This window comes from Pristis pectinata, chromosome 6, assembly GCF_009764475.1.
Source record: "Pristis pectinata isolate sPriPec2 chromosome 6, sPriPec2.1.pri, whole genome shotgun sequence".
NCBI lineage: Eukaryota > Metazoa > Chordata > Chondrichthyes > Rhinopristiformes > Pristidae > Pristis > Pristis pectinata.
The window spans coordinates 20,177,100-20,198,749 of record NC_067410.1 but is presented as its reverse complement, the minus strand read 5'-3'; the positions used below and the strand labels follow the sequence as shown (position 1 = coordinate 20,198,749).

Sequence of the window (21,650 nt, the reverse complement as noted above, 5' to 3'; positions counted from 1 at the left end):
AAATGTCCCTTAGAAAATGTTACATCTGTGCTACTGCTGTCCCTTCGATCTCATGAGCTTTAATTTTGTTAACAAATCTAATCTGTGGTACTACGTCAAGTTTTTTTTAAAGCATATGTACAATTGCAGTACCTTCATCAAACCTATTATTTCATCAAAGGGCTCAATCAAGTTAGTCTAACATAATTTGTCTTTAACAAATCTGTGCTGATGTGTAATTTGAAATTAGTAATAACAGTGAAGGATGATTGGATGTACCAGAATTGTAAAATTGGATGAGAGGAACAATTTGATTTTGTTTCCTTTAGGACAGTGCCAAAAAATTGGAGGAGAATGTGTACTTTTTAGGCACCACAGTGGAAAACCTGTTGTACCGATATGGCAAGGTAATGAAAACATTGCTTTTCTTATAGAATGTGGTCAAGAAAATATTTAAATGTACTGTTAAAGTGTAAAAGCACTGTTAAGGTGAAAGTTGGATTTTTGATATCTTCACCACAACATCTTCACCACAAAAGCATCTTCTGAGGGAAATTCATATCTCCAGAATTTGTAACTGTAAATTGAAAAATACAGTGCCAGCTGTTGTGGGAAATTCTGCACGAGTTGCCGGCAGTCTCTCCCCTCACTCCCATAGTTGCCAGGTGGCAACCCTCTGTGCAAATGACAACATTCATGAACTCATGCTCTGACATTGAACTTTAGAGTGGAGGTTAGTCACCAAGAATGAACTTCTAAATCTGCTCCTTGAACATGCACTAATTTAGTTTTGTTGCAGCAATGGATAAAGGCTGTGGGAGAAATGAGTAAATTTACATTTTTGAATGAACTATGTTTTAATTTTAGTTCTTGAGATTTTAAGTGATTTAAATTCTTATATTTAAAATATTTTTAACATTTTAATTTGTTTTTTTTACTAATTTTTGAATGCTTCTGAATATCATGGATATTGAGAAGATTTTCACAGCTGGCAAAGCTGGGCCATGTCTTGGCTGTCAGATCTTATTTTCAGCCATCTCGTGAGTAGGAATTGTTCAGGCCTACCCTTGTGAATTTTCTTTTAATTTTTTTTGGGATCTGAGTGGCATTTTATTGCCCATCCCTATCTAAATGCCCTTGAGAAGTAGATAGTTATCTGGCACCTTTGACTTACTGAAGTCTAACTAGTGACAGTACTCCCACAATGGTGTTAAGGAGAAGTTCCAAGATTTGTGACATGCAAGGAGTTCCCATTAGGAACTCCAACTTTCTTACCAGCTAAATGAGATAAGGAGATATGCAATAGGTAAGTATCTACTTTTTATTTTTGGCTGCAAGTTCTGGCCCTTAGTTCCAGTCTCTATAGTTTTTTCTACTCTTGCTCCTGGTTTTCTTGTCTGAACTCTTTTTTTTCTGTGCTTGGTTCTTCTTTGTTTTGCAGTTCTTTTCAGAAATGTGAGTGATGTGATGAGGGGAAAAATATCATTGAAAGATATGGACTGAATTTGGTTGGATATTTCAGAAACACATTGGCATTAGTTTATTATTGTCACATGTAATGAGATGCAGTGAAAAACTTTGTTTGCATGCCATCCAGACAGATCATTTCATACGCAAGTACATTGAGGTAGTTTAAAAGGAAGAACAAAAGTACAATAACAGAATGCAGAATATAGTGTTGCAGAGAAAGTGTAGTGAAGGTAATGATTCTCTTCAGAACCTTTCTTATATCATCTATTCCCTTTCCATCTCATCACAAGCATGATTCACTTCCGCCACTTAATGCACGCACTCAGAATTTGCGAGCTGAGCTCCACTAATCTTATCAATCATTTTAAGACCAAGACTCAGCTTTTTAGAATGGTTAAGGTTTTAAAGTTTAAAACAAAATAATGAAATTATTCAGGTACAGAAGTTAATTTATTGTGTAAATATTGTTCTTCCAGTTTTTAAGCAGAAGAAATTGTTTGGAATCCTATTTACGACAGTCACCCTTTTAGTTATTGAAGAAAAAAATACTTTAAAAAATGCCAGTGATGTCCGGAAAACGTAGTACAGTGCCATCTGTTGGTGACAGCACATATTACAGATTTTCATTAAGATGGCCTCGCCCTGTCTCAAACACTGCACAGTGATATCATTTTGTAACATACAAATCTGAACATAAGGGTTCATAATTAAGGGAGCTTATACAAGAGTGTAACTGTAATGAAAAAGTGGAATGAGCTTCTGTTAATAGGACATACACAAATATAAAATTTTGAGATATACAGTGGCATGCAAAAGTTTGGGCACCCCTGGTCAAAATTTCTTTTACTGTGAATAGCTAAGTGAGTAAGAGATGACCTGATTTCCAAAAGGCATAAAGTTAAAGATGACACATTTCTTTAGTATTTTAAGCAAGATTACTTTTTTATTTCCATCTTTTACAGTTTCAAAATAACAAAGAAAGGAAAAGGGCCCGAAGCAAATGTTTGGGCACCCTGCATGGTCAGTACTTAGTAACACCCCTTTTGGCAAGTATCACAGCTTGTAAACGCTTTCTGTAGCCAGCTAAGAGTCTTTCAATTCTTGTTTGGGGGATTTTTGCCCATTCTTCCTTGCAAAAGGCTTCTAGTTCTGTGAGATTCTTGGGCCGCCTTGCATGCACTGCTCTTTTGAGGTCTATCCACAGATTTTAGATGATTTTTAGGTCATGGGACTGTGAGGGCCATGGCAAAACCTTCAGCTTGTGCCTCTTGAGGTAGTCCACTGTGGATTTTGAGGTGTGTTTAGGATCGTTATCCTGTTGTAGAAGCCATCCTCTTTTCACCTTCGGCTTTTTTACAGACGGTATGATGTTTGCTTCCAGAATTTGCTGGTATTTAATTGAATTCATTCTTCCCTCTACCAGTGAAATGTTCCCCGTGCCACTGGCTGCCACACAAGCCCAAAGCATGATTGATCCACCCCTGTGCTTAACAGTTGGAGAGGTGTTCTTTTCATGAAATTCTGCACCCTTTTTTCTCCAAACTTTTCTGTGTCCTCACCACAAAATTCAGCGTCAGAAGTTTGCAAAGGAACATCTAAACAAGCCCGATGCATTTTGGAAACAAGTCCTGTGGACTGATGAAGTTAAAATAGAACTTTTTGGCCGCATTGAGCAAAGGTATGTTTGGAGGAAAAAAGGTGCAGAATTTCATGAAAAGAACACCTCTCCAACTGTTAAGCACGGGGGTGGATTGATCATGCTTTGGGCTTGTGTTGGGGAACATTTCACTGGTAGAGGGAAGAATGAATTCAATTAAATGCCAGCAAATTCTGGAAGCAAACATCACACTGTCTGTAAAAAAAAAAAGCTGAAGATGAAAAGAGGATGGCTTCAACAGGATAACAATCCTAAACACACCTCAAAATCCACAATGGACTTGCCTCAAGAGGCACAAGTTGAATGTTTTTCCATGGCCCTCACAGTCCCCCGATCTAAACATCATCAAAAATCTGTGGCTAGACCTCAAAAGAGCAGTGCATGCAAGACAGCCCAAGAATCTCACAGAACTAGAAGCCTTTTGCAAGGAAGAATGGGCAAAAATCCCCCAAACAAGAGTTGAAAGACTCTTAGCTGGCTACAGAAAACGTTTACAAGCTGTGATACTTGCCAAAGGGGGTGTTACTAAGTACTGACCATGCAGGGTGCCCAAACTTTTTTTCTTTGGGCCCTTTTCCTTTTTTATTTTGAAACTGTAAAAGATGGAAATAAAAAAAGTAATCTTGCTTAAAATATTAAAGAATTGTGTCCTCTTTAACTTTATGCCTTTTGGAAATCAGGTCATCTTTTACTTGCTTAGCTATTCACAGTAAAAGAAATTTTGACCAGGGGTGCCCAAACTTTTGCATGCCACTGTATGTGATGCTTATAGTTTGTAATTTTTGCTGCTTTTCTTTGGAAATAATCACGATGACATTTTTACAATGAAAAATATGTAAAAATAGGGAGTGAATATACACAAGCCATTTGCCTGCTATGAATTAACTCACAAACAGTAAGTGCACCATTGTGCCACGCAGCACTCTGATTTTGAGGTTTACTCCATTTTGTAACAGCTTTAGCTTCACTCAAAGTTGTTCAATGGTGTTTTTAATGATCATTTTTTGCAGTCATAGTTCAGTTCATATGTTATATGGTCCATTTCAGTTGAGCGTAATTGTAGGAGTTCAGTATTTGTTCACTAGACTCTCTGTTTATAGCACAGAACCTGGAAAGGGATTATCAAGAGCAGGGAAGTTAAGTAGGAAATTGGGTGAAATCAGTCTATTAGAATTGAGTAAGTAGCAAGAAGAAAAAAAACAAACCTGCCCCACAACAAAGAGTATGAATGGAAATTGGACTCAAAGATGGATATAAAGCAGGATAAAGCAGAAACATGGAAGTATATTAAATTATCTTTGAAAACTATCTTTTGAACAGTATCTACCCTCAGTAATGGTGGCCACAAAACTACTGGATTTTCATCAGAACCCATCAGGTTCACTGATATTCCTCAAGAGAGGACATCTGCCATCCCTACCTGGTCTGGCATATGTCAGACTCAAGCCTACAGCCTGCTCATTGTTAACTGCTTTCTGAAATGGCCCAGCAAACCACTCAGTTGTACCACACCTGTTTTGTTAAAACAGAACAAATTCACTGGAAGGATTGCAGCATTTCAATCATCAGTTGTTGAGAATATTCAAGAGCGATTTCAATCGACTTCTGGGCCCTTAGGAAATTGAAGAATATGTGTGAAATTTGACTTGAACCATGGAATTTCAGCCAGGATTTTGTTGAAAGGTGGACCAGTCTTGAGGGGCTGTACAGCCAATTCCTGCTTCTATTTTGCATGCTCTTACTACGTTCTTGATGTGTTGTAGTACCAAGCACTGAACTGTTGAAAGGTGGTGTCCTTCAGATGATAGGTTAAGATCTTCACCGCCATCACCATAGACCTGTAAGATTGCTTTGCACTATTTGCAGAAGATCAGGGAGTTCTGTTAACCGGATCAGCGTTTATCCATGCCCCAACATATAAAACAAATGAATTCATCATCCTTTCATTGTTTGAAAGAGATTGCTATGCTAAAATTTATCATTGTGGATAATGCATTTATGAAGTGACTTCACTGCGTGAGTGCATTTTTTGGGACTGGACAATCGGTTCAGGTTGAGATGGAGGGGAAGGTGTGAGAAAAGTACCTCCAAATGTTCCTTGTGGTCTTGGGCTGAGGTGGAGTCAAGTATTTGACTGTGTAAGGGATCTTTATCTTGTTGGTGTTTCAACAATTTTCATATCTTCGTTTTCAGAATCCAAAAAGCTGTTTGCTAACTTCTCAAACACTTTCACCAACAGGGGCATGCATTGGAGTGCAAGCAGAGGCACTGCCCTCTCTCCAAATAATCATTGATAAAAATCGAATCTGGTGTGGCCATGGGCATTCACCACATATTGTTAAGGATGTGCACCTGTACTCTTTCAAACACTGGCAAATTTAAATTTCTGTGAATACTCTGCTAACAAATTCTATGAAAGTGTGATTTTCCAATGAAGCACAGTCAAGGTGAACTGAAATAGCTTTTAATTTTCAAATACTTTCACTGTGAAATATCAATCTACCATGTGGTTACTGGGCTTCAAACCTGTCTAGACAAAACGTACCCCCTAGCTTTAGAACAGGCGCAAGAGCAGCTGTTGTTAGTCAGGCTTATCCCTAAACATTAGCAGAACTAGTGTCTCTTACGTGACTGGCATTCATAGAAAAGAGAATAATTTAGTGAGTCAGGCAGTAAATGGAAAGCGCAGTCTCTCAGCTCCCATAACCTGGGTTCATTTCTGATGACTGGTGCTGTCTGTGTAAAGTTTGCAAGTTCTCCCTGTGACTGTCTGTTTCTCCTGGGTCCATTGGTTTCCTCCCACATTCCAAAGATGTGCTGGTTGTTAGGTTAACTGGCTTTTGTAAATTGCCTGCAGTGTATCAGAGTGGGAATTAATGGGCACATGCAAAACAATGGGTTACAGTGAAATGTGGGGGGATGGGATTAACTGAGCTCAATGGGCTGAATGGCCTCTTCCTATATTGTATGCAAGGATGAGAAATTTGAGGGAAAATCTGATCTGACTACTATCACTTAAAGGCAAGCACAGATAAACAGCTTTTCTTTAAGTTTATTTTGTCTCATAAACTGTTCCTTTTATATAACCAGGGCATGTTGTTCTGGAATAATAAACCTGCTTGTAGGTAATGTTGTTATCACCCTCAGCACTTCTCCTTCCAAAGACAGCAAGAAAACTTTTATTTATCGCTCTCATTCTCACATTGAAAGAGTCTGAAACCCATCAGAAAACTTGTGTCCCTACTGTGCAAGATGTGAAAAAAGCTTTTGAATTCAAATTATTAAAACAAAACTGCAGTTGTAGTTTGAAGAAGAGCAGAGCTTGTGCTTATTAAGAATGTATAAAATATCAGTGCAGTTATTATATTACTCTGGTCATGACTGATTTTATTTCAAAATGTATCGTCTCGAGATCATTAGAGCTTGGTCACCTGGGGGAGGAAAAGCAAGTTAGAATTTTAAATAATGAATGCTGGAGAACATGAGAAAACTGAATGCTTTCTGTAAGAGAATTAAAATATCAAATTGATATGTGGCTGACTGGGACTACTATCATTATCTGAGTGATGTTCCAGGATAAAAATAAAGAGGGGATTAACATTCACTCCCATACACCAATGTCATTTACATTTTACTGAACCTTAACTTCCAAAATAAAACTGACAGGATTGCTTATGAGCACACATGGATGATAGAGTAACAGTGAACGGTCCTCCTTCAGGAATTTGAGCACAAAATTTAGGCTGATCATCCAGTGTGGAACCAATGAATTGCTGCACTGTTGGAGGGGCTGCACTTTGGATGAGATGTTAAGCTTGAGGCCCATTTGTTCTTTCAAACAGATGTGAGATATCTTAGTGCTACTTCAAAGAACATCAGTTATTCCCAGTGTCACAGCCAATTTTTACCCTTCCATCAACATCACTAAAACGGTTTATATGATTATTATCCCATTGCTGTTTGTGGGAGTTTGATGTGTCTAAATTGACAGCTATGTTTCCTGCACCTTGATAGTGTACACACTTTAAAACTACTCTAGTTGGAAAGTGCTTTGGGAGGTCTTCAGACCGTTAAAGGCATTCTATAAAGATGTTTTTTTTTAATTCTATGTGAGAATAATGAAGCAAAATGGAGGGTGTTACAGGTGAAATAAAAACAAAGTGCCTGAAACACTCAGCAAGTCCACCGACATCTGTGGAAGGAAAAATAGAATTAACATTTTGGGTTGAGGACCATTCATTGGAGGCCACAACCAATTTTTACCCTTTCATCTTTATCACTAAAAGAAATGGTCTAGGCTATTTTAACTCTTGGTTTCATTTAAATATTCAACTGTTGTGTGCTCAGAACAAAAAAGCTGATCTTGAGGCAGAGAAGCTGAAGACTCAAAGGCTTCACCCATTACATAAGGACCTGGAGTGTGGAAATACATGTAAATGTAGCACCAACTGATCTGGATGTGTTCATCGGTTCACATACATCAGGATGGATTATGCAGATCTTTTGTGCTCCTGGGCTGGAATTTCATAAATTGTTAAAGATTTAAAACAGCTTGACACTGATTCCTTTTGAGAAAAATCAATATTCACAAAGTCCTGCTGTGAATTAGAGCTTTTAAAATGCCTCTATTATCATTCTGTAGAAAGATGTAGAATTTACAAATTTGGCCCTAACATCACATTTTGGTTTTTGGTATTTGCTATCTGCACAAGCAGAAGATTCAATCCTACATGACCACTTTAATGCCAAAACACTTTATCACCATCCTTCAAGCCCCCAAATCACCCAGCAATGTTGCAAATGCTGCCTAATTCAGCCACTAGCAATGTTCTTCTTGATGTTTCTCTTGCTTTCTAAAACTGTTGTCTTTTATTTTATATCTGTGTCATCATATGTCAGACTCTTAGTCACTGGAGGGGGTATTTGATCTATGCTTGCTCGCACTCGATAATTTTAATTACCTCTTTCAGATTACCCTGTTCAAGTTGGCCCCAGGTTACGGCAGGGTTCCGTCCCTGTGAACTGTTCGAACCCAAACAGTTTGCAAGTCAGAAATGCAACCGAGTTCCCAGGCAGCAGAAGGTGCCCGCAGCCCCACAGCAGCTGGCAAATCCATCCCGCCAGTCTCCCAAACGCTCGATTGTATGTACAGGCTGTACATGAGTTGGGCGTTCATATGCTGGGGAGGACTTGTGATCTCTTCTAATGAGAACTGTTTTTGCTTTTCGTGTATCTACTCTTTCACAAGGCAATATCATAGGGGATGCAGTCGTATAATGACTATTATTGGATGAGCATCGAGAGATTTGGAAAATTAATCCACAAGTTCAAATCCTGCTATGGCAGTTTAAGAATTTAAATAAATCTGGAATTAAAAACTAGTAGTAGTAATGCCAACCATGAAACTACAAAAATGTTGTTAAAAACCCATTTGGTTCATTGATCCAAAGAAGGAAATCTGCTGTCCTTGCCCAGCCGATGCAGTTCCAGTCATACCAATGTACTTGACTCTTAACTGCAAACTTGGTTATAATAATCTCTATTGTATCTTCTCTATTTCCTCAGCATCTTTGCTGTAGTGTGGAACCTCAAACTGATCAGTCCAGACCAAAGTGATTTCATTAAGATATTATACTGATTCACCACTCTATCTTGCCTTTCATGTTGCAAACCTCATTTCCTAAAATTTAGCATTCCTAAAAGTTTTAAGGCATATACGCATGATGAACTGGAGTTAATGTCTTGTCAACCTGTCCAACCCAAACCTCTTCCTTGACTTTAGCTCACCCCATTCTGTAACTACTCGGTGTGATTTTTTTATGACTTTCCACAACAGGAAAATAATTAAATGATTTGTTTCTACTAGACAGCTCCCATTTTCACTTCCAAATAAGAAGTCACCATAAGATCAGTCCAGCAAATGTCTTTCTCACTCTCTGCCTCTATTTACAGACTCCATGGGCTCGTGTGCTTTTTGTTAACCAATTGCTATAATTTATGTTCACATACACCCTGAGCTCTCTGTTTCTGTACTCCTTTTAGAATTGTACCACCTTGTTTATATTTGCCTTTTATTTTCCCTACCAACATGTTATTGTGCATGAGTCTCACTGGAAAAGATCGAGGATTACCAGTTTGAAACCTAATTTAAAATCACAGTTATTGCAGAAATTCAGAGAGCTGGGTTGGGTTAAGCGTAAATGTCAAAGAGGTAGAGGGTTTTAAAATAATAATTTGATTGAATGTGTACTTGTAGAGTGAATTAATTAAATTAGGGAGAATAGTCATGAAATATAATAAGTAGGTCAATATAGGAGGAATTTCATGAAACCTTTGCATATATGATCTGACAACATTAACTTTGAATTTTTCTGGCATGTTTATCATGGAATTATGTGTACCTCCCTCTACAGACAATAGTGGAAGAGCAACTGGTGGTAAAGAAAGTGGCCGATGTTCTTATTAATCTGTATGCCATGACAGCAGTTATCTCAAGAGCCAGTCGCTCTATCAGCATTGGCCTTCGCAATCATGACCATGAGGTAGGTACATACTACCTAATCAATCAATATTACTCCCATTGAATCTGTAGCAAAGCCATCTGAATTACACTGGTCTACCTAATTTTTGAAACCAAAACCCTTTATTCAATAATTGAGTTAAATATTAAATATTATTACTGTAAACGCTAATTATATAGAATTTTAATTTAAAGAAAAAAGAGGCAAGGGCTCTAAACTAATAAATCATTAGTACTGCTGCAAGAAATTAGAATCTTTCACCAGAATCTTTTCTCCACTAGTTGATAGAGAAACCCGATTCAAATCTATGAAATAAAACACCTTTTCTAAAGAGTTTCTGGTGAAACAAATGTGATTATTACAGATGAGCTTTTGCTTTATGATTTAATTTTTAAGCTACTTATGTCAAAATGTATATATTTCCATACTTCTGATGAAAAGGGAAATGCAATTGATTAACTGAAGTTACGAATTTACCAAACACTGGCAATTGAAAGTAAATTTAAAAGAAGGCTAAAAGAAATTGTCAATTGGGAGGGAGGAGGGAAGGAAGATAATAGAGTATCTATGTACTTCTATCGGCGCAGAAAATCTTTTTATCTAGTTCTGCTTTCATTTCAACTATTCTAATTGTGTGCTGTTCTATCAGAAATATTCTGCTGTTGTGCCTACAGAAGGTAGAGAACAACTCTAAACTAACTATCCTCTGGTTACCATCTCCCCAAATGGGATTATGTAGAGATCACAGTAAAAACAATGCAAAACAATTTCCTGACATGCCTTATGATGCATAAGCCTCTGTTCCCAACACAGTTGCATCTTTCTGCTTGTGTTAGGTCAGCGGTATTTCAACAGTTTTTCTTTTATGAAATGGAAAGATCAGCATGTAATAATAACCAACTATCACCGCAATACTGTGCCACTGATTGATCTGGATGGCTTATCTTGTGGGTCTCATGACCAATTTGCCAGAGTCAGAATAAGCCTGTGACAGCTCCAGGCTGGTAACTGTTCAGTAGATTGCTTTTCCACATTCAACTCACAGAGAACAGATCTTTGCACATCTAAGAGTATAAATTTAAATAGTAAGCACACACCACTAGTCTCAGTTGTATTGCCACATTTCATATATATGGAATTGCATAACATAAATTTCTAGTATGATTTCTGCACAATAGAAGAAAATTTTTAAGCTTTTTTTTATTTAAAATTTTGGATCTTTTACATCAAGCAAAATGGTAAAATGTTTGAGTCTTGCTTGGCTTTCTGTCAAACAAGCAGAGGGTATTTTTTTAAGTTTTAGAAGTACAAACACTACTTGTAAAGCAGATAGTTCTCTCTTGAAATGCTAGCTTGTTATAATTCATGATCAAGGTGTTAATTAAGGCCTAAAACCTGCTGTCAGCAGCAAGCTGTCCAAACTTGCCAATGACTTGTCATTTCAGATACTCTTTTTCCTGATCTACTTGTGTCAATGTGCAGCCCTGATTCAAATTAGCAATGCCCAAGGCAGGATCTTGCATGATATGGTGCCGCCATATAAATGGCATTGCTCAGTGGACATTGCAAATGGGCATTGCTCAATGGACAAGCCCCATTGACAAAACAAATGAAACAAATTTTGACAGTCAGTTAAGTCATATCCCAAGAGCTAGTCATCAAATCTGTGAAGGATTCTAAACATTCCCGAGTACCTCTAAAATACAGAAATATACAAAATATTCTGAACTATTAAAAATTAATGATACAAGTAAATGATAATTTAAAAAATAAAGACATGAATCATTTAAAAACAATTTTTTTTCTAAACAAAATCTTTAAAGCAACTTATCAATTCAGAAACAATTAAATTACTTTATAGATACCTGAGTGCCTCGCAGTCATTCCTCTCCCTTCATATGTGTAGACTTGGCACAGAGGGACCTTGGTGTACATGTCCAAGGAATCCTTAAGGCACCAGCACAGGGAGCAGATGGGAATACTTGTCTTCATTAACTGGTGCATAAAAAAAAAAGAAAGGGTGGGGGGAGGGGGGGTTGCTTGGTATAATTATTTAACATGTTGGTTAGGCACAGCTGGAGTGCTGGTGCTAGTCTGGTTGCCACACTATTAGGAAGAATGTCATTGCACTGGAGGGAATACAGGAGAAATTCTCTAGAAGGTTATGAGAAGAAACTGGAAAGGCTGGGTTTGTTTTCTTTGGAGCAGAGAAAGCTAAAAGGGGATCGGACTGAGGTACATAAAATTATGAAGGGCATAAATAGACTAGAGAGAAACATTTCCCCTTAGCATAGGTATTTTTAACAAGGGATTTTTCTTGAATTTAAAGATGACTGCATCAGACTATCACAGTCTAAATTTAACTTAATGTCTAGCAAATCTTTTAGCTTTCTTCAAAAATGATTCAGACCTTTTTCAGTAACATTTAAGGAACACAAGGATCTGGTTTCTGAACTATTAATAATTTCATTTGAAATGCCTATAGGAGTTAATTTTAGTATTTTTGTTTAATTGTATATTTTCTCCATTTATAGAAACATGAATTAATGTATTTTGCAGGAGTAAAAGAAACAGACAGCTAACATCTGTTTCCTCTATGGTTTGACATGATTTTCTGAAGTGTTTCCCAGATGTTCTGTTTCTATCATCAGATTTTACTTGCCAACACCTTTTGCTCTGAGGCCTATTTCCAGAATAATTACCTAATGGCGAAACTACAGAAAAGTAAGTACTTTCAAGAATTCAAGAATAGTAAATGCTGCTAACTAGTGCATAAAGACCTTGACATTTTCATTTGAAACTGAAAGTGCTGTCGTCTGTAGCAATATGCTTTGGAAAAGGCTGTTATCATTGGTAAATTCTAAACAATGCCCTTGTTTCTCCAAAGCAAAATACCACAAATACTGGAAGTAAAAAGATACAGTGCTGAAAATACACAGCAGGTCAGGTAGCATCTGTAGAGAGAGAAACAGTTAATGTTGCAGGTCAATGACCTTGCATCAGAACTGCCCATACTTCTGACCATTTTAAAAAAAAGGCCACACCACTCTGTGATGGATTGAGATCCTATTCCATTGCATTATGAAATATTCAGTGTAATTCTACTGGACAAATAGACTACATTTTCTCAGATGTGAGCATGGGAGGGAAGCAGGAAGTTATTTGGTCTGCATTACTTGCTGGATAGTAGAAGCTAACTGGACATTGATCACCATGTTGGAGCTCAGAGTAAGGTGCTTTTTAGGGGAGTCTGGTGTAAGACATGGTCTGCTAGTTGAGTGTGATCAGATCTTCAATGGTCAGGATGCTAGCCTGGAAGAGAATGCTGACCTTGATTCTAGAAACCACTTGGTGCTTTTGAGATGCATAACGTAGTATGTCTGTGTCTTCGAAGTGGGCATCACCGAATCTTGGAGTCAGGTTTTAGGTTGCGGTCTTTGAACAGTCTTCCTTTCAATCAAGGGCAGTCTAAGGACACGAAGTAATGGTGAGTTTTATCACTTGTAACTGCTTTTGCTGAGAGGTTGCTCCTGAGATGTGCAAATTGATTCCCATCTCCCAGGGTATTGTGATGGATTTTGGTTGGTGGTGTCATTCGGCATCATCAGGTTGGGAGAGGACCTTTGTCTTCCATTTGATAAGTGCGAGGCCCATCCTCTCAAATGCTTTGGTGAAGAAATCAACAATGACTTGATGCTTAGACACCTTGGGGGGGGGGGGGGTGGAGGAGAGAGTGTAATCTCCTCACTGACATGGGATTTGCTAGTCCATGACCACTCAGAATAGAGGAACATTCAAGAAGGCATTGAGCACTTCACATTCTCCTATCATAGAGACTTGAAGGCCATGCAGAAACAGTGGATGGAGTGAACAGCTGATCCACCCACCGTGTGAAGCACCACCACATGGCAGAATCACCTGATTCCTCATTTGACACTACAGCCACCTCAAAACCCACAGAACTGGAGTGGAAGCGAGTCATCCTTGACCACAAAGAACTGCTCAAAAAAATGAAAACCTGATAATTTAATTTGTGTGGGTGGGGCTGAACATAGGAAGATCCAGCATTGTCAATGAATAGAGATGGAGATTTTTTTAAATCCAACTAAAGACTGGGCAAAGTTCACCAAATACAGGTAAGTATTTTGGGAGGAAATATTCCTTAAGCATTACTTTGTTGAGGTTTTTTGTATCCAGCAATTCCCAGAGCGTTTGGTATAATTAAATTTTGCAGCACAGGAGACCCTTCAACTCATGAAGTCTATGCCAGCTCCCCAAAAGAATTATCTACTTTTTTCATTTTTCTGTAAATGAGTTAAAATGAAAAGTTACTGGGTTCTTTTTGAAGGACTCTATTTGGTTCTTTGAGCATCCAGTATTAAACAATAATGTGCATTAACATTTATCTGGTACTGAATATTACTGTAGCACAGTGCCACTACTTCATCTGTAAGTGTTTTGTCTTCCCAGTTAATCTCTAGAAAATGAAAAATTTGATTGTAATATACAGACTGTTTTATTTCCTGTCACCAAAACGGGACAGTAGGGAGGGAATTAAATAGGTTAGATTTAAAATCAAAGCCATTTGTAAAAAGAATAGGTAGTGATGCTCTTAGTTGAGATTTAAAGATGGCCATATTGTGAGAGAGGAGCAAAGCAGACTAATTGTCCTCATAGATACGAGTGTAAATCAAGCATTGAAGAAAACGTTGATGTTGTAGCTTGAAGGTTTTTCAATTTGCATCACAAAATATCACTTGGCTAGGTACAACAGTGAGCAACACAGCATTTTCTATTGCTTCACCTTGCACTTGCCAGGATTAAATTCCAGTTGCCATTGTTCTGCCCAATTTACCAGCTGATCTGTGTCATCCACAAACTTATTAATCATACCTCCTATATTCATTAGCTATAAAATGGCTTGGAGTTCAAATCCCACCACAGCTGAGTATTTTAAATTCAAAATTAAGCAAAAACCTAGTTTCAGTCATGGTGAGCTTGAAGCTACTGCTTTGTTAACAATAAAAGCTCATCTGGTGCACTGAAAACCTTCAGAGAAGGAAATGTGCCATCCTTACCCAGTGAATCTAGACCTCACCCACCAGCAGCCCCCAGCAATGTGGTTGAGTTTAATCGTCTCCTCAGCAATACATAGGCAATAGAGTCATAGAGCAGGGAAACAGGCCCTTCAACCCAACATGTCCAGGCCGACTCTGTTGTTCAATGAGCCAGTCCCATTTGCCTGATTTTGTCCCATTGCCCTCTAAAACTCTCTTATCCATGTACTTAGCTAGATGACTTTTAAATGTGACTAATGTGCCTGTCTCATCAACTATTTCTGGCAGCTCATTCCAAATATGCACTGCCCTTTGCATGAAGCTGTTGGCCCTGATGTCCTTTTTCAATCCCTCACCTCTGATCTTAAACCTATGCCCTCTTGTTTTTAGCACCCCCTTCCTGGGGGAAAAAGACTGTGTGCTTTCATCCTGTCTCTGCCCCTCATGATCTTGTATACCTCTATCAAGTCACCCCTTAATCTCCTACGTTTCAGGGAATAAAGTCCTAGTCTACACAACCTTCTGAGAAATTCAGCATTGCACTGAACACTTTAAATACTATTGAAACATAGATTGAGAATTACGTGCACTTTTTGTCACCAAGATGCAAGGAATATATGCAGACCAGAGTGCCACTGCATTGAAAAGCTATGAGCATCTACTGCAGTGTCAGAAGGTTGACTAACAACCTAGGCTATAGCACCTCAAAAGGAAGTGATAAATGCTAAATTCATGTACAAAGATAAACTTTCTTTGGAGGACAAACCAGAAAAAGTCATATTTGACTGATATTCTACATAAAGGTTCTACATACAGGGTAAGCATAGGGAAAAGATTCCTGGCTGTGGTCTTAGTGACAAAAAGAATTTAAACAATTGTTGCTATGATGAAAAGTTTCTTGCGAGAGAGCCACATCAGTCTTTATTTATCTTGTAATCCCTGATCTTTATTAGCATGACAAATTACTCTAAATGTTATAAACATTTTAAGTATAAATATGCAACTTGTGCTACTTTATAGCTTTATAATGAATTAGTGTAATGTGTAGAGTTGGGCTTTGGAGGAATTGCTATTTCTTAAACATAGTGAAACCCTTTTTCTAAATTATCCCTCGACTTGTGTAACAGATGAGGAAGATTGGTATGTAAAAATTATTTTTCTGTGCACTGGAATAATCTTAATGCAGTACTGTAAACTTTAATTATCACTCCTTAATGAGAATACTTGTGCATTATAGAAACTATCGCATTATAGAAACTAACTCAGGCCCCCAAGTCCAGGCAACATCCTGGTAAATCTTTTCTGCACTCTTAATGCCAACACTGCCATATGAACAAGTGTTTTTTTTTCTTAATTCTTGGCTTTATCAACAATATCTTCTAATGCTTTTTTTGTTTTTATTAGATTCTTCTGAAAACCTTGATGACAGCATTAAGAAAATAGCACAGCAAGTGCTGGACAAGAGAGCATATATTTGCTCACATCCACTTGATCGAACTTTCTAGGAAATACCCAATCATGGTTATAGTTAAGTTGTAAATAAACCTGGATGTTACTATTTGGCAATAAAACAAATGTTAAATTTATGCTAAGATCATTTACCGAATAATTAAAATGTATTAATTTTGTACATACAGTTTTGAATTAATTATACAACATCATTCAACAGTTTTGTTCAGTAACAGATTAAAGCTATTTATTTATTATAGAAATAACCAAAGCACTTAAATATGGACCACATTAGTTTGAACATAAAGTACAAATATTGTCAAGCAATGAATCAGTTAACTGGGTATATGTTATCATAATGTCTTAGAATAATTACGTTGGCCTAATGTTCTCTTGAGAGTGATGGATTTTCAGCACTTTCTTACTTCATCGATTACGCTTTCAGGCATAGGTGATGTGAATGCTCACTTCAGTATATGCTAAGAAAAATGTGCAAAAATAGCTTTAATTTGAGATCAAAACTAACCTATGATGTTGTTATCATTATCTTTCAGAAGGATTAAAGACCTGGGAATGGAGGGGTAGCCACTTGTACAATTACACCATGAAGCCTTAACATAGCATACTGAAGCAATTCATAAAAGTACCAAATATTTGTTGCAGAAAACAGAAGGATCAGTAGGTAGATATATGTTGTCTCTGCATCTGGAACCACCATTAGTCTGTTGCACTTTTACAGTAGATAAATTGTTAGCCTCTACTGGTATTTAATGATTACTCAACTTGTGCCTAGGGGTCTCCCATCAGAGTTCATTCAGTCCCAGCTCAGAGCAGATGAATATTCTTCCATAGAAGAAACCTGTGTGCAGATGGGTTGGTCAGAACCTGTCCCAGTTAGGAGTACAGTGTAATTGGTTGAGTTTAAGTAGTAAGGGGCCATTAAAGAAATTGGATTAGTTCAAATATTAAGTGGTTCATCATGGTTCAATCAATAATTTGTTTGATATGAAATCAATTGTGCTAAAGTACTGGTAATCTGGATAAAGAAAATGATTAAGAGGATCTTGACAGAGGTCAGCAAATTACTTATGCTCCTAGTTGTAGAAAGACTTATGTTAGATGCATTTTCCATTTATGCTCATCACTTAAACCTGGTGCAACTGTTTTTGTAGCTTAATTGTCAATCTGGAGACTTGTATAGCAAGAATGCCAACAATTACATGTAATTAGCTTTAAGAATTTTGAATAAGATGAGGCCTTTTTTGGTAGCATGATATACCCAGTGCTATTTTTTTAATAATGGTTATTAATAATGATTAAATTGGCTAAACCAAGACAAGACATTAGTAATGGAGGCCTTTCAACAATTTCTGTCTCAGGCATTTTGAAATTTTAATCAAAAACATTTGATGCCAAGCTGGAAGTTGAGGATAAAATGGAGAGAATTCCTGTGAGTGGAACTTCTGGCAGTTGAAGGAATACCCAATAATAGTAACAACTGGGAGTAACACTTAACTCTGAGTACAGCGGATTTATAAGGACGGTGTGCTTTGTGGTTGGAAATTGTGCTCACTACTGGATAGGATACAAGACAGAAGAGTTTTGAATGGGCTAAAGTTTGAGGAGTATGGAAGACCTGTTATGAAATTTGATGGCAAAAAAATTGAGTTGGTAGATGACTAAAGCACACTGGAAAGCAACAGGTTATCTCTGAGTGGGTGAGAATATTGAGGTTATAGTTCTCTCAAAGAAGCAGTTTCTAGCTATTAACAACTTAATACAAATTATTTGGAAGTGAAAGACAAGACTAAAAGAGATCAATATTACTTGTAAGGATGCCATGTATCCCAATGCAATAAGCTAGAAAGGTATATTTATAGTCTTCATGTGGAAGTTAACTGAACAGTGTGGTGAACCTTTCAAAAAAGGATGAAAAGGCATACCAAGTCAACTAAAGATTCATTTTAGCTCGATTAGATTAATGCAATTGACTTAACTGCCTTGGCATTTTGAGGTGAGGTAAGTTAAGCTCTCCCATAGACTATGGTTTACTATTTTGGATGGCTTTCCAATATCCAAAGGAGACTTGGCAAAGTTATGCAATGAGAAGCCATCTGCCTTCAAAGTTCAAAACAAGATTCATGGTTAAAAATCTGCAAATAAATAACAATTGGCTGAAGAGCAGAAAGCAGCAACTATTTTTATGAAGAGTTTTATACTAGCTAATGGAAAAGCAGAATAATATTAAATTTGAATTAGCCATGATACTCAAATCAAAAATAAGCATGGTACATCTTACCATACTGACTTTGGGCTTGAGGCCAATCCTCAGTACCAAAGAAAGAAACACACTCAACTTTCCATCCGGACAAGATAGCTGAGCAGTACGCTGTGCCAGGTTTAAGGAATTGGCCACATTGAGAGTGGTGTAAAATACTAAGCACTGAAAGTTTTGTTTTGGGTGATGTTGTTTTGATTAGACCTAAGGGTAATAAAAAATTGGCATTGTTTTGGATTAGTAAAAGATAGACATACACCTATATATTGTTCATAAAAAAAATAAATAATATCTCAGGGTACAGCAAAAAAGTTTGGAATCATTTTTAAACAAGAATACAATATCTTGAGTGACAATATTATAGTGTGGGTCCAGCTGAATGTGCCAAATGCCTACCATCATCCACATTTAGGAACTGAAGATATGGGAGAAGAAAGGTCTTACATTAATATATTGGAAAGACAACAGACAAAATCAGGCAAGGATACTGGGAGATCCTCATTCTTCAAGAAGTACTATTAAATATTTTATTTGCATCTCAGCCTTTATCATATCCTGAAAAATGTACCTCCAATAATGCCACAATTGCATTGAAGTATCAACCTAGTTCAAGAGCAGAGCTAGAAGCTGCAACTTGATTAGTCTGGATTGATATAGCAAACACTTGAAATGGATACAGTGGTCCAAACAACCTCTACCTGTTTAGTAATTTTTTTTTACAATTCTGTTTAAATTTTCTGAGGTCAATTTCAGGAATTCACTTGATTGTACACATTGCTGAAACCACTCAAATACCATTGACTAAATTCTTAGCTGTTTAATTTCAAAGATAACCAGTATTATGTTACGTAAGAAAAGGTTGCTCAATATATATGGTCAATTTTGAATAAATTAATCATTTATTTTGTGAAATACAAATAATGAATACCATGAAATACAAGACAGGTCATCTGTAACCCAGGGAGCCCTGGTATGTGACAAAAACAAAGTACTGAAAACACAGCAGATTGGAGAAAGAACAGGAAAAAACATTTTGGGTGCAGACCCATCACAAAAACAAGTTCTTTAAAAGATGTGAGGACAGTACCTTTTGAAAAATCGCCGGCTTGAGACAGACTGTCACACACTTGTCTAACTCCAGCTTAGCTTCTAGCCTGGTTGATGATAACTTGGAGTCTGTGGTGCCTCTGTAAGGTTTAACCTTTTTATGCCAATCCTTGTAATCTTTGTGAATGTTTTCAAGCTGTTCAGCTCTTAAAGTATCACCTAAAATTTAAAAAAAAGTATTTCATAATTAAAACAAAAATCACTGCAATTATACAAAATATTGCGCTCAATGTCAGCAAGACCAAGGAATTGATTGTGGACTTCAGGAAGGGGAAGTCGGGAGAACACACACCAGTCCTCATTGAGGGGTCAGTGGTGGAAAGGGTGAGGTTCCTGTTCCAGCTTCAAGTTCCTGGGTATCAACATCTCAGAAGATCTATCCTGGGCCCAACACCTAGATGCAATCACAAAGAAGGCATGCCAGCAGCTCTACTTCGTTAGGAGTTTAAGGAGATTTGGTATTGCAAAATTTCTATAGATGTACGGTGGACAGCATTCTGACTGGTTCTATCACAGCCTGGTATGGAGGATGCAGATAGTTCCACCATGGGCAAAACCCTCCCCACAATGAGGACATCTTCAAGAGGTGGTGCCTCAAGGCAGCAGCATCCATCACTAAGGATCCTCAACATCCATGACATGCCCTCTTCTTATTACTACCATTAGAGAGGAGGTTCAGGAGCCTGAAGACTTCTTCCCCTCCGCCATCAGATTTCGGAACAGTCCGTGAACATTACTTTGTTAGTTACTTTGTAATTCCTAGTAATTTGTATACCTTTGCACTGTACTGCTGCCAGAAAACAACTTTCACATCATATGTCAGTGATAATAATTCTGATGTTGAATAGTGAAGACCTGTTGGCTCAGCATCCCACACAGTAATACGTTGCCATTCCTAACACAGTTGAATCCCAAATTGGTAAAGAGTGCTCAACTAAAATTTTGGAAGGGGATGTAAAATAAATTATTCCATGAAATGTGAAAATAAAGCAGGGACGATGTGGTAAAATAAAGGTCCAGATAATCCAATCTTTGCATTTGATTACAGAATGGACTACACTACTATTTGGCAGGGAACATGTCATAGGGAGAATTAGGGTTTTACTGACCCAAAAACAGAAATACCAAAATTTTTTTTGTTTAATGCAGATCACTTTAATAGTAATTTGCATTAAACAAAAAATGTTAAAACATTTAGATTGGCATATTTAAATAATACAAAGGCTTACTTAAAAGTTTACCATTTTAGACTAAAGACTTTAGTTAATAAAGCAATCCACCCCTCCCCACATAAAACAGTAATTTTTATCCAAATTCAACATTTTCTTAATGGTTTCCCCAAATTTGTTTGATAACTGAAAGTTCTCGATGTAAATGTGATTACATTTTGATAAATGCAAGATAAATTCTTGAATTATTTTTGAATCTGATACCATTACTTCTGGTCCTATAGCACAAAACCATTCCAGTGAAGTTTGGTCAGTAACATGGGATATAGCTATTTAGTAAAATGAGAGCTAGACAGATCAGGGTAGGGGGTGGGTTCACAAAGTTTTCTCTTCTGCACCTGTCCATGTACACCCCTCCCATTTCAAGGGTGGTGATGTTTTACTAATCCAAAATTTAATTTCAGCCTCTAAAGCTCATGATTCCCTACCCAGACCATCCACTGTTCTCAATCTCGCCATACCCATTATGTTGAAGCAAGTTAAAATGAGTAAGTGCTCAGTTATCCTAGCATTAGTTCCTGTACCAGATCAATTTAGGCACACAGCCCTAAGTTACATGGGTATGATGAGCTCATGAAAATAAGGAAATATGGCCTCCACTGTGTGACTATCTTGGGGCCAGTATTTAGGTCCAGGCATCCAGATTTTAGTTGTGAATGCCTTGAGCAGAAACAAAAGCCAGCCAGCACCCCATGAGTATACCCATGCCTCATCTTTGAGCAAGCATCAACTTCACTGGGACGACCTATAAACAGGGGCCATGGAGCTCACATCCTGTCTCTTAATGACTCTGCATCCATAACATGATCAGGTATATTAGCTTTTATAATTGTAATGTTGGAATATAAGTTTTATTTTGGTTATACAAAGTAGAGATTAAAAACAGCTGGAATAGAGTTATAG

The 21,650-nt window shown here is 37.4% G+C and overlaps 2 protein-coding genes across 2 annotated transcripts in view; one reads left to right on the top strand and one right to left on the bottom strand.

Annotated features, from left to right (window-relative positions):
* acad9 (acyl-CoA dehydrogenase family, member 9) overlaps positions 1–16,270 on the top strand; it is a 51,149-nt gene extending 34,879 nt beyond the window's left edge. The window contains 4 exon segments of the mRNA XM_052017737.1: positions 309–386; positions 9,520–9,648; positions 12,279–12,351; positions 16,089–16,270. Coding sequence (XP_051873697.1) covers positions 309–386; positions 9,520–9,648; positions 12,279–12,351; positions 16,089–16,189 — 381 coding nt within the window. The 3' untranslated portion in view covers positions 16,190–16,270.
* A 142-nt stretch (positions 16,271–16,412) lies between these two features.
* The window catches only part of cfap92 (cilia and flagella associated protein 92 (putative)), an 80,603-nt gene continuing 75,365 nt past the window's right edge, over positions 16,413–21,650 (bottom strand). The window contains exon 16 of the mRNA XM_052017738.1: positions 16,413–19,677. Within this exon, the coding sequence (XP_051873698.1) occupies positions 19,460–19,677 (218 nt within the window). The 3' untranslated portion in view covers positions 16,413–19,459. The remainder of the gene's footprint in view (positions 19,678–21,650) is intronic.